General features: G+C 35.6%; 1 protein-coding gene across 1 annotated transcript; it reads left to right on the plus strand.

Annotated features, from left to right (window-relative positions):
- The first annotated feature begins 3149 nt into the window (after positions 1-3149).
- Positions 3150-14162, plus strand: LOC130568791 (sulfotransferase 1 family member D1-like). The gene is made up of 7 exons (XM_057357836.1): positions 3150-3333; positions 5244-5372; positions 7719-7816; positions 8107-8233; positions 10617-10711; positions 11225-11405; positions 11648-14162. Exons 1-7 carry the CDS (start codon positions 3150-3152, stop codon positions 11758-11760), a joined length of 927 nt encoding a protein of 308 aa, XP_057213819.1. The 3' UTR covers positions 11761-14162.
- Positions 14163-14389: the final 227 nt, after the last annotated feature.

Genomic DNA, 14389 nt, shown 5'->3' on the forward strand with positions numbered 1-14389 from the left:
GTAATGCTTATACAGTTTACAGTTTAATCTTACCAGAATCAGCCCATGAGACATAATTGATTAGCGTTTCATAGTTTTGTCCACATAGTCATGCAATTTAAGAATATGGCACAAACAATAAAGCAATATATATATATAAGGCAAAGGATGAAAAGCCATTAAATGCACAGGCCTACAGATGAGTGCTGATTTGTTCAATTTAGGCGCAAACGCTGGATTAGTTTTGAGAGTTGCTGTTAATGAATCTGTATCGAACAGCATACAAGAGTTAAAAACCGACAGAGCATAAAGTTCACTGCCCCCTTTGCAGTCAAGAAAGCCAATAAGAAAGCAACCTTTAGCGAAAGCATCTTAAAATCAATACTCTCTATGATGGGTTTAAAATGGGGCTGCAAGGGTAAATTATTGCAGAGCTAAATAAAGGTCAGTCTAATATTAAGCTGGTTTAAAGCTTTCAGTTTAAAACTTTTCCACAACTTTAATGATATACTTGTCTTATCTGAAAACTGTAAAGAGTAGGCGTTACTATGACTTGCCATAAAAGCTTTAGGGTTAATCATGAACTTAATTTGAGTTGATGTAGAAGATTTATAGCAAGCTTTTTTGAAAACAAGGTTTTGTGAACTCTGAAACGCTGGGTTTTTTCTGCTAGCTTTGTGCAACAGGTCTCTGGACTTGACTGTTTTTGCATTCGTCTCCACACTCTCTTGGTACGGTGAGTCTACACTCAGTAATTTCTGTCTTTATATGGCCATACATTCTTACCTGCCATGACCTTGTTACAAGAACATTATTAAACCCATACCAACATGGTTGGTAACTGTTTCAGACATGTCTTTGTTCATCTGTTTCCACCACTATTTCTCTCTGTTCATTTGATCATCTTAATTTGATTCTTGAATTTGAAACTTCGTTGTAGATTACTACTAAAATAACAATTACTAATAATCACTTATCACTAATAAGATAAAAAAATAGCAATTTACACCCATCACCCTGTTTAAATATTTACATAACCCTGATACCTTAATGTGTCATGTTGCCTTCTTGAGCGTAAGTGAATGTTTGAACATTTTGTAATAGTTATGGGTAAGCCCCTACTATTGTCGGTGTAAAAAGATGAATCTCAACATCATATAGAGAGTGATGGAATTGGGACAAATAAGCAGAAGAAGCTGGAAAAGCCAAGATTGTGCCGGACCTGGAGTATTTTTTCTCTTTTACATCTCCGTGAAATACCTTCTTCATGGCACTTCTAAATAATAAAAAGGCAATCTTATAATTCCTCTTATTTATATTTAAAATGATTCATATTTTCACAATATGAGCTAAATATTGCAAGTCTGGCATTTAACAAAAAAATCAATACCACTTTTGAAAAGACTTCTGGAGTCTTTTACAAATTAATCTAACAGTTTATATTTTAAATTAAAGGGATAGTTCACCCAAAAATAAAAATAGTAATTTACTTCAAACCTGTATAAATGTCTTTGTTCTGATGAACACAAAGAAAGATATTTGGTAGAATGTTAGCAATTTTCAGTTCTGGGACATCATCCAAAAATATCTATTAAAAATTTGTTTTGTTTTGTTGAACACAAAATGAGATATTTCGAAGAATTTAGGAAAACAAACAGTTCTGGGGCACCATTGACTACCATTCACATTTTCCTACTATGGAAGTCAGTGATGTTCCAGAAGTGAAAATTGCTAACATTCTTCCAAAATATTTCTCTGTGTTAATCAGAACAATGTAATTTATACACGTATGAGTATATTAAGACAGAATTTTAATTTTAGGGTGAACTATTCCTTTAATAGGTCATCCATAAGGCTAGTCCCAGACTAAAAAGAATGTGTGACCTGTTTTAACTGAATATAACTTGCCCAGAAATATCTTAAAATATATTAGTGCCATTGTTTTGTCTTGAGATGCACACCAGTAATGTATTCTTCTAAGGCATTTTTATAAAAGCGAAATAAATATCTTAATTTAATAAGGCATAGTCCTGGTTTAAACTAAACTGTGTCTGTGAAACCGGGCCATGGAGTTTACTAAATGGAAAGTGAGCCTAGCATCCCATTCAAATATTTTACATATACATTCAATATTTTTTAATATTCACATATTGTAAATAAAAGACATATTCACTAAATCTGGATTGATCTAGACCAGTGGTTCAAACATTTTCGTTGTAAGGCCCCCTTTGTGTTAAGTGCATCGCTTTGCGGCCCCCCATATAAAGACGTATAATCTTAAACTTCGAATTTTAATTAAACCAAAAACATTCAGTTAAACAATGCTGGAACCTCAGTTCGTTTGGTTGGTGGTGTCATTTTTCTGATGTTTGATTGCATAAAATCTATGATAAATTTCTATATTTCATAAAATGCCACAAAATCTGTGGCCCCCCTGGATCCATCTTGGGGTCCCCCAGGGGGCCACGGCCCCCAGTTTGAGAACCACTGATCTAGACAAATCAGTTTATTCCTTAAACTGATTTGTTTGTATATTAATTTAGATGAAGCAGTTTATGCCTACACATTTGTGTTGTTCCATGTGGAATAATCAGTGCCATGTTTAGCTTGTATGGTGCCCTGGGCGAAACCTCCCTTTCAGCGCCCCCGCCCACTGGCCACTTTCTTAAACTTTATTACAAATTAACAAAGATTTGTTAAGAAACTAAATTCACTAATGTTCGACTTCATGCAGCGCCACAAAAAACAACAGCCGCTTGACAAAGAGAAATGCATTCTAGTTAGAAAACCAGTCTGACTTTGATCGGTGCTGCGGTCTGTTAAGTCTGGCTTAATCGCTACTCTCGCATCTCCTAATCAGTAATTTGAAACTTGGTCTTTAGTCTGTACCTACAGGAGATTCTGTTTTTTCACCATACATAATTTTGTGTTCGTTTTGTGTGCTATTATTCTTTTCTATGCAAAATTTGATCTAATCTTATTGGTGCTAATTTCCCTCTGTTGCTGAATGAAATGTATTTTTGCATACTATAGTTATACCAATGAATAATATGATGATTGTTTGAGCTTGGGAACAGTGCTATATAAATAAATGATGTGGTGTTTTTTTAACCAGCAGGAAGCAGAGGCAAGTGCAAGATAGGATCGTTTTTGAAGTTGTTTTTGTGACAATGGAAGGCGGACCAGCGAGCAATAAGGAAGCCTTTAAGAAGTCTGAGAAAACTGTTCATCGCCTTTCTCTAATCGATGTTCAAGGTGTACCTCTCAAAAGTCAGATTGTAAACAACTTGGATTCAATTTTGCAATTCTGCCCTGACCCATCTGACCTGCTTATTGCTACCTACCCTAAAGCAGGTAACAATACAGATAAGGATAATACATGTATTAAAGACAAAGTTTACTGACTAAGTGTAAAAATAAGTTAAGATCCAATAATACACGTTTGAAACTTAATTAATAAAATACTTTACACTTTAATAGTTCACCCAAGAATGAATTTCAATCAATAATTTACTCACCGCCATGCCATCCTAGGGGTACATGACTTTCTTTCTTCAGCCAAACACAATTTAAGTAATTCTGAAATATGGCTCATCCCAGCTTGGTAATGATGTTGGGGAGTGTTCCATTTTTGGAAGTTTCTAAATGTGCCTATATGAAGTGTAACAATACATTTGTGAGTAAAAACCAACCTGGTCTCATAGGAAATACGTACCCCTGTCCACTTTTTGCAGCACCAAAAAATACGTACCATCAGGAACATATTAGGCTTGTCTGAGATGCGCCTGGCCTCGCCTGAAAAGAAGACGGGAGTAGTAAGCAGTAAGGGGAGGAGTGAAAACAGCGCAGGCAAGACGAACACTTCCATAAACCGCACTAACGAGTCGACTGGAAACGTCAGCAATTAAATAAATCGCGTTCACGGTTTTTATCGCATTTTCTTGGGCCGACTGAGTTTAAAAGTGAGAAATGTTCTAAAACTTATATTAGACAAACTCTCAACCATGTCAAGTATGTAAGAAAGAATTGAGATATTTTCTTTGACAAACGAATGCTTAAACATATTAGAACCTCCTATTTAAAGTTTCCGGTTTATCCCATAATTAAAGAAATTCATTAAAAAAATTGGCTTTATATCCATCTGGAGAGTTCCTAAGGTTTAGATTTAAAATTGTGTAAATGCTGTAACCCCTTTACAGAAAACACAAAGTATATTTCATCTGCATAGAAATATTCATTCCTGGACAAAGTGAAATTGTGGTTAAATAATTAAAATGTGGTTGATTTTAACATGTCCTTTATAAAAAATGAAACATGGAAACTGTGAAGAAGGAGGTCAAAAAGGTTTTTTGATTAATAACTTACTTTTGTTAGCTAAAAATGTTAGCTCTATATATATATATATTTAAGTCACCCCCTTTATAGTATTTAAGAATTATTTGAGACAATATTCAAAAGCTACGTAAAACCAAATAATATAAAGCTGAAATTTTGTTAGAAATAGACTTTGAAAAGGAGACTCACTGAGAGTGTGTTAATCCCATTTCTATTATGTTAAGCGCGTGCATTAGAGTTGCTAAACTGTGTGAGTGCCCTATGGTGGACGATGGAGAGAATGATCAGAGAACCCTGTGACATGTTTTTTAACTTTACAAGTGTTTCTTCTCTATAGTGAAAGACCAATTCAATTCAAGTTATTTTTATTTTTTTTAGCAGCTTTACAGAAAACAAGTTAAACATATAGATCATAAATAGGAAAAGGATCTACCACCTGCACTTGGTTTTAAAAGACTGTGTGTAATTCAACTGGGCACAATTCGGAGACTGCAGTAAACGGGAGGGCCTGTCAGTTCCGTCAGGTACTGAGGAGCTATGCTCCAATAAGTAAAACTTCTGTCTTGTCTGAATTCAACAATAGGAAGTTGCACTTGCTAGTCATCCAGTTTTTTCATAAGCATTAAACTATTGTTCTGGTAAACTGATGTGTCTCGTGAGGTCTTGAGGAAATATAGAGCTGAGTATTATCAGTGCTTGTGCAAAAAAGCTGGAAAAAAATCTTAATTAGTGCCAACTACTGTGCTATCATAATTTAGCTGAAGACAACTTTTGGTGTAAAATGACAACAGGCTAATATATTAACTAACAATAGCTAATATATGACCACAAATAAAATGTAATGCTGGTTTCCACTTAAAACATTCTGAAGGGAAATAATTTGTATGACATTTTTTGTGCATGATGTTTTTTAAAATCTTTGGTTTTAGGAACAACCTGGGTTCAGGAAATTGTAGATCTTCTGCTGAACAATGGAGATGCTGAAGCATGCAAGAGAGCACCCATAATTAATCGTAATCCTTTCCTGGACAGCTGCCTTTCTCCACCTTTACCATCAGGTACTATACGAGGCTTTTCAAAACATCATTTAAAGCTGCTGTCAAACCAAATAGCCTACTCTTGAAGGGATAGTTCACACAAAAATTCTGGCATCATTTACTTACCCTCTCTCATTTCCAACCTTTATGAGTTTTCTTTCACAGAACACACACAAAACATTTTTTTAAGGTTATTGGTACCGAACAATGGTCGTAACCATTTACTTCGATCGTCTGGACACAAAACCAATGCAAGTCATTGGGTTGTGCCATTGTCCGGTTACCAATATTCTGTAAAATATTTTATTTTGTGTTGTGCAGAAGAAAGAAAGCAATTCAGGTTAGAAATGACAAGAGGGTGAGTAAATGATGACAACATTTTCATTATAGGTGAACCATCTCTTTAAACACACAGTATTTTTTATTTGTCCAATAAATCCAAAACAATGCAGAGCATACGTACACACAACGTCCTCAATGTGGCCCACATCCACAAAGATTTGAATGAGCCTATAACAGAGCATTTCCAGAAATTTTGTCAAATAAAAAATCAGCTACTCACGCATACACAAACAAGTATGAATGAGCCAATAATTGACCAATACATAAGACGGCTGCCTTATTTATTGGATAGCTTGCTGAGCTAATAGGGTGGAAGCCGTTGATGATGCGTATCAGCCGGGCTTGATTAATACTAATTAATGATTATTGTTAACAAAACATAATTTATTGTTTGTTACAATAAATCTCCAACTTTGCCTTTTCCTTATAACATGGTCAGATTTGTCTGTAAGCATATTTTGGCATTTGGCATCTTTGCACAGTCTCACCCAAACCAAAGTTTTTTTTTCACCATTTATATAAAATAAAATAGAACTTAAGAGGTTCTACAACATTGGTTTATAGATTTCAGAAAATGCAGCCATTGAGTACTACAGTCTTGTATTAGTGGCCACGGATATTCCATGAAATTGCTATTTTGATGTCACTTGAAAAAGGTAGGATAGTAGGTTCTCACTGTGTTTTATTTAGTGGACTGATTTTTATGAAAGTGAATTTAAAGTGAAATTAAATTTATTTACATGAATGGCAGACTTGATTGATTAGTTTTCATCTCCTTCCTTTATTGCAAGTGGTAAATTTCACCATAAGCCTAAGATCTTTAGAATTACTTGAAAATTACAGGCTGGTATTTCAACCCGGTCTCATGAATTGCGTATAAATAATACGCTGTTGCATTATCGTGTAATACGTACGCCAAAGTTAGATTTTGCGTGCATATGATACGCCAATGTTTGCATGCACCTCGCTGGAGAGCAGCCATTTTGAAACGTACTTGAAGAGGAAACACTGAAATAATTAAAATAATACTGTTAGGTTTAGGGTTTGGGTTAGGGTAGACGTTATAATATGCACGCACGCTAACATTAGGTTTAGGGTTTGGGTTAGGGGACAGGTTAATAAGACAAATTGCCGGTTAATATGCACACGCGCTAAATTGGCGTATCATATGCACGCAAAAATAGGCGTATCATATGCACGCAAAATCTAACTTTGGCGTACGTATTACACGATAATACAACGCGCGTGTTGATTAGGGTTGGAGGAGCTAGACTTTGCAGGATTTGGCACTACAATGTCATTTTTTGAAAACTGTAGGCAACCCTCTTGTGCATGCGTATTTCTTTACAAAGTGACATCCCCAACTACTGGCCTGACATGCATAATACTGCATCTTTAGTTGTTTTCATCAATTCATGTGAATAGAAATCATATTGACAAGTTATCGTCTGTATGCAAAATGCACTTTTCGGTGTTTAGTACCTTGTTGTCACGTAAACGTATCCACTGAACTCAGGCGATTGTGGCAAATAAACCTTGTGACCCAAGAGAAAAAGGCACAAATCATAGATTTTCGATCCTGACGCCAGAAGGAAGAATCAATTCTAGAACAAGCCTCCCTCACACTCAAAAGAGAACATGGGACTATAACAATCCCATTACAACAAACTTAACTTAAGCATGATATTTATCTGAAATATTCTTTAATGTGCATACAGCTTCACCCTAGTCTGCACATTACATGGGAAATACGAATAAAAAAGCCATTAATTAATAGGTTCTACCACATGTCTATTTATTTATGTATTAACATTTTGCGCTTTCTCTTCATAATAGATTTTTTTGTTTGCTAATGCATCTATTTATATTTGTACAATGCCAAGGTCATGGGTTTGATCCCAGGGGATTGCAAATAGTCCAAAACAAATGTATAGTACAATGCAATGTAAGTCACTTTGGATAAAAGCATCTGCCAAATGCATAAATGTAAATGTACAATACACATAACTTTTCTGTCATATTTAGGGCTTGACTTACTCAAAGAAATGAAACCCCCAAGAGTCATCAAGACTCATATGCCCATTCAACTAGTGCCTAAAGGATTCTGGGACAATAAATGCAAGGTATGTGGTCAGTTAAGATAAGCCTACACACAAGTCACATGTGTTTGTACAGGTTTGTACAATCTTTGTAGTGCATAAAGGACGATTTGAAAGTGAGTATGGCTATATCTGTTACATTTTGATTTTTACATGGACATCAACTAATAAAAGAATTTGTTTAATTTGTTTTATGGAAGCCTTCAACACAGTCCCCCAGGCTCCTGTAGCTTGCTTGCTTGATTTATTTATTGAGGCTGACAATACAGATTTGCTACTAGCAACCAGATCATCTGTCCATCCTTCTTGCCCAGGTCATCTATGTGGCTCGAAATGCTAAAGACAATGTTGTAAGCTACTTCTACTTTGATCAGATGAATTTAACCCACCCAGAACCAGGCTCTTGGGATGGATACATTCAGAAGTTCATGAAGGGACAATGTGAGAGAAAACTACACATTCAGTCACTCTCTATAACTTTTCAAGTTTATAATGATTTATCTAACAAATGGAGTACAGCATGATAGAATCTTTACTACGTTTTGCAACCTGGTCTCAAAGGAAATACGTACCTCTGTACACTTTTTGCAGCGTCACAAAATACTTGTCATGACCGTGGAGGTGAGACACAGACAGAGGACCCAGGTGCAGACAGCGGGTAAGGGGTTAATAAGACGTTTAATAATAACAAAGACAAAACCAAAAACCCACAAGGAGGTAAAATAACAAAACAGGGGAATATAATACATGACAAGACAGGACTAAGACTAACTACACTTAAAGAAGACTAAAGTTACATAGACTAGACTAGACTAGACTAGACTAGACTAGGCACAGGAACTCGCCATACAATCACAATGAACCAGCACAGAACAGAAAACACAGGGGCATAATAAAGGGAACCAAATCAAGAGGCGAACAGGTGCAGGGCATGAAATCCTTAACAAGCAATAATGAGGAAACGAGGGGGCGGGGACAAAGATGCTGTCACTGTGAGCCGGTCTGGATCAGAGTTTTATGGCGGAAGGAAAAATGGATCGCTTTCCGGTCTGGGGTCTCATTTATAAAACTGTGCGTAGAATCATTACTAAAAGTGTACGTGCGCCCGAAAGCCAAAAATAGCGTACGCAAAAAAATATTCTGAATTATAAAACCGCTTTATAAATCATATATCATCTGCAAGTGAGCGTACGTGAATCAGCCTCATATCCCGCCTTGTACACGCCCATTTTTACCCATAAATAGTCAATGCAAAGCACCTCATGAATACTGATTTGTATATTAATTAGACTGACATCCAATACGCTTGTTGTTAAGCCTGGTGTCAAGCACCATAATGGATGTAAACTGTTTCCGAGTCCAACCGCTATCAGATGCCATAGGAAAACAACAAAAAATCATGTAAAACTGCCGAAAACCCCCGATCCCAACCTTTATCTCCGCAACGAAATCACAAATGACCACACATGAGATTCACTACAATTTACAAATGAATAATTCATTATTATTAATAATAATTATTACAATTAAATTAAAGCCAAAGAAGGTCTCTGCAGCATTTATATGTTTACAACATTTAGACTGATCATTAACACCTCATTAAAATCACCTCATTAATTAGTGGTGTCCTTCACCTGAGATAAAATTTGAAGACATAATTGTAACAGATGAATGTTTCTTCATTCAGGTTTTGTTATGAACATAGTTCATAGTTCAGAACACAAAGAGAAACGATTGTGCGAGAGCTTAATGGCTGTATTTCCAGACTTTGACATTCGATGATTATGCACAGTATTTAAGGAAAATATATTTAGTATTTATTTACACTGTGTTCTGCAGTTATCATATTTGATGCCGTCCCCATTCAGTCAGATCATCTCCTCCTCATGCGCTCATAGTGTGATGGTGAGACAGCGCTGATTAAATATTTAGATTGAATTTTTATTTAAGATTTGAGTTGGATTTTACAAGAAGGTGCATGACACTATTATCACTCAATACAAGCGCAAATAACTGCAGATTTAACCTTCGTGATAATGTGGATCTTTAACGGATATGAGGTCAAATTAAATGTGTGTGAGGCATTAATGCTTATAATAGTTTCTATCACACTTACTTTCTGCAATCTAAGTTCACTAACTCACCATTTGTGTCGCCCCTTGTCCCCAGAATGTGAAAATTCGACCCTTACGAAAATGAACCATGTTTTTTTTGTGGTACAAGTGTAGTAACCATGGTTTTTTGGTGCATTGATTACTCAGGGCAAAACCATGGTTTTACTACAGTAACCATCGTTTACTATGGTTTTTACAAAAAACATGGTTTTCAAAACCATGGTTATTTTGTGATAACCATTGTTTTACCATTTACCAATTTTCGTAAGGGTCTCCCGTCACGTTTGTTTTTAATAGATCACAACCTTTGCGTGGAAAGTGGCGTACATACGTTTCCAGACCCATTTTGTGCATACGCAGCATTTATAAATGAAACCCCTGTTATTTGGCTTCGGAACACTTGGAATAATTGCACTTTTTGAATAAACAGCATATGTATCTTCCTGTTACGTGTTGTGTTTTATATTGTATAATATACAAACTGTTAGGTTTAGGGGCGGGGTTGGGTGACATGCTCAAATACGTCTAAATAATAAATTGAATAAACTGATTAAATTCAAAATCATTACACTCCAATATAATATAGTGTTGTTAACGTTACTGTTGTAACAGTACTTGTTGTACTGATGACACGTATTTTGTGGCGCTGCAAAAAAAGTACAGTGGTTCATATTTCCTATGAGGCCATGTTGACGTTTTGTGTTCTACAGTGTCTTGGGGCTCTTGGTATGATCACGTGAAAGGCTACTGGAGGGAACGAAAGGAAAGAAATATCCTTTACCTTCTCTATGAGGACATGAAAGAGGTAAAGTTTTAATGCAGTTTGTTCATGCTTTTCTCATCTAAAATATGTATTATAGTTTTTAAATTCCTCCTTGTTGGATCAATTTCTCAGAGGATCGTATGTATTTTTTTATTGAACAATTATTTGTATACAAACAACATGGCATTACAAAACATCTTTGTAATAGAAAATACAGACCAGGTGAAATACAATTGTAATTAACAAAAGAAGAAAAAAATATGTAATTAATTATACAAGGGGCTATGTTCATATTCTAAAATAATGGAAAAAAGTTTTCTTGCATTTTTCTTATTCATCGTTTTGTACACAAAAGGGCTTTTGTACACAAAACAAATTCTCTATGAAATGCACAAAATGTTTGTTTCATTTTTAAGTACTTTGATCTGTGTAGAAAAAAATTCCAAGCATCAGGATGCTGTTAACCAGGAAGTCATCTTTGCTAGGCTATTATTTAATAAAAGTCCATAAATAATGTGTTTTTCAGTGATCCTATGTTTTCTTTTTTCCACCAAGAATCCTGGTCGGGAAATCAAGAAGATTAGGCGCTATCTTGGTGTGTCGGTTTCTGATGATGTCATAGAGAGGATTGTGCAGTTGACATCTTTCAAAACCATGAAGGATAATCCTATGGCCAACTACTCCTTTATTCCAAAGCTAGTGTTTGATCAGTCTGTTTCTCTCTTCATGAGAAAAGGTTCACACATACAATATTTAACTCATTATTTATTACCCTATATAAGTTAATTGCTCAGTTTTTAACGTTTTTTGCAGTGACAAAAGCAGTTAACTCTTTGACACGTAGCATATGAAACAGTGCCTTGTGACATGATGCCTAATCTAGTTTGAAAAGCCTACCTTTTAGTTGTCGAGTAGTAACACAGCGTACGTCTGTACAATCCGTACAATGAGTGGCATGTGTTTGTTTTGATTGCACAGGAGAGGTCGGTGACTGGGTCAACCATTTCACTCCAGCTCAATCCCAGATGTTTGACGAAGACTATGCAAAACAAATGAAAGATGTGGATATTCAGTTCCGTTTTAGAATTTGATTACTTATTGTTTTGTGCAACTTGTAGAAAAAGTAATTCATTTACATCGGTGGTTTTCAGACTTGCACAGTATGAAACATTGAATACTATCAGAATAACAAGTTGAAGTTCTAGCATTGTGTAATTTAATGTTTTTCTTTAGTTAAATTACTGAGCTTGAGATTGCTCTGTGTTATGAATTTTCCTTGGGGGCTGCACAAAGAGAAGCAACACGTTCTTAAAAAGTTAATTTGTTAATTATTAACACATTGTTTCTGTTACACTATTTGACACATTATGGGGCGGATTCCCGGATACTTAAGACTAGTAATAGACTTAAAACAACTTGCACTGACATATCTTAAAATCAACACAGTCTCACGGGACTTTGTGACATTGTCACGAACTGCAATCTATTCATTCGTTTTTTCGTGTGACCCAGCACGACTTTCAATCTAACGTATTTTAATACACTGTATTTCATATGTATATAATATATATCAACGCATGGGAATTCATACCTATTACAAGTTGGCTCATTCCTGTGAATTCCTATTTCCTACGATCTCATTCGTATGTTTTGTAATGATTTGACTTTGCTTTATGGTTTGGGGTGAGGTAAAGTGTTGGTTGGCCACCTCCTAAAATATGTATGAATTCTTTTGATATCAGTTTATAAATATATAAATGTACATACACACGCGGTCTGTGTATTGAAAGTCATGCTGACTGACACGAAAAAGAGGGAAATTCGTGTCCATGAACACAAATATATACAGTAGATTCCAAATTTCGCGCCAATGCCACAAACTGCCATGAGACTGGATTGCTTAAAAGACATCAGTGCCATTGTGTACTCTCAAAATGCACACAAATTATGTTTTTTGTAAAGCCCCTAGTTGTTATTTTAACACTACTTAAAGGAACCACACAAATGGCGTTAAAAGTATCGAAATGTGTTTTCCCAGAAATAACAAAGAGATGTCTCATTTATGAACGAGAGCTCTTGTTCAACATGTACAGAAACTAATGCAATGCGAAGACCTTTATGATTTATTTTGCATTACAGTTAATACAAATGTTTTTACTATAAATATCATTCTTAAACAACAGTTACTGTTGTAAAAACATGGTACATTTGTTGTTACTGTTCTACAAACACCATGATAAAACTTTGGTTTGTAGTAAAAACACTTTCCTAATGAACGTTTCCACTGTAAGTGATATGCAGATATTTTTATAACTGTATTTAACATAATTCAAGATTGTGAATGTATACTAATGTGTACCAAATAGTTAAAATTATTTACGAGAGAAAATTATGTGTTCTTGTCCTCGTATAGTAAGATACAGACAAATCCACGAGTGTCCCGCTTGTAACATGTTAAAGTGAGCAGCTCATTCACTCATAGACACGCAGAACAAGCAGAGGACATATTTAAATAGTAGAATTTCGCTTATGTGATTCCTTCCATGTTTTCCCACATCGCACAGATCATAGGGCTAGATAAAAACACAACGACAAACGCACTTCACACAAACAAGCAGCTCTGTCTAATGCACCTGCCAAACTGTATTGGCCGCATGCTACACTATTAAATATATTCTTAGCACAGACCGTTTTTTTCGTAGCATGTGCGACATACATGTCACACTGTACAGCCCTGAGCATGATTGAAAAAAGCTAGGAGGGTCAGTTTTCGTCTGGGACATTAAAGGGATAGTTCCCCCGAAAATACAGACTTATAATATTTTTTTTCTGCTGTGGTAGTAAATGATGACCCCGAACTGAAAACTGCTAATATTTTCCAAATATATTTCTTTGTGTAGAAAATAGTTTGAAAAAGTAAGCAGTAATTTTAGAAATATCTGTCTTTCCACTATAGTCTTGCTATGATGTAATTTGTATTAATATTGAAATGTTACGTCAAAAAGGTATTGTTTAAATATTAACTGAGATAAAACTAAGAGATCCCACCATATGTCCTCATATTTACTGTATGTCTTGCTGTTGGACAGGTAAATAAAAACACAAGAAGTTTGTCTTTTCAGGCATTTTAAGGTATACATTTGTGAAGATTTCATAAATACCCTCAGTAATTTGTGGGTTAAGTTTATATTCTTCTGTTTACATGTTTGTGTGGTTAATTTTTTGGAAATGTTTTCTGTTATATTTCTAGCCTAAGGTGCACATTAGATTGGAAGAAAGACACCAGTCATTTTCATTCCTTTACTTTATTTAGAAGTTGTATTTCTTCTCATAACCTTTGTCTCTGGGTTCATGCTGCAGCATGGTTCCGGGGGCGGTAAGAGGGTGTGCGGCCTTCCTGTTTCCCTTTTTATTCTATCGCCGAAGATTATGGGTAGGCTTGGTTCATTTATTATGTTTGGGGGTTATTGTTATGTTTTATGTTATGAATGAATGAGGCATTTATATAGCGCTTTACAATCATATGAGGGGGTCTCTCCTCAACCACCACCAGTGTGCAGCATCCACCCGGATGATGCGACGGCAGCCACAGTACATCTGCGCCAGTGCGCTCATCACACACCAGCTATAAGTGGAGAGGAGAGAGCGAGAGATAGAGCCAATTCAGAGGGTGGGGATTATTAGGAGGCCATGATTGACAAGGGCCAGTGGAGGGGATCT

Source organism: Triplophysa rosa, linkage group LG18, assembly GCF_024868665.1.
Source record: "Triplophysa rosa linkage group LG18, Trosa_1v2, whole genome shotgun sequence".
In the NCBI taxonomy this organism is placed as follows: Eukaryota; Metazoa; Chordata; class Actinopteri; order Cypriniformes; family Nemacheilidae; genus Triplophysa; species Triplophysa rosa.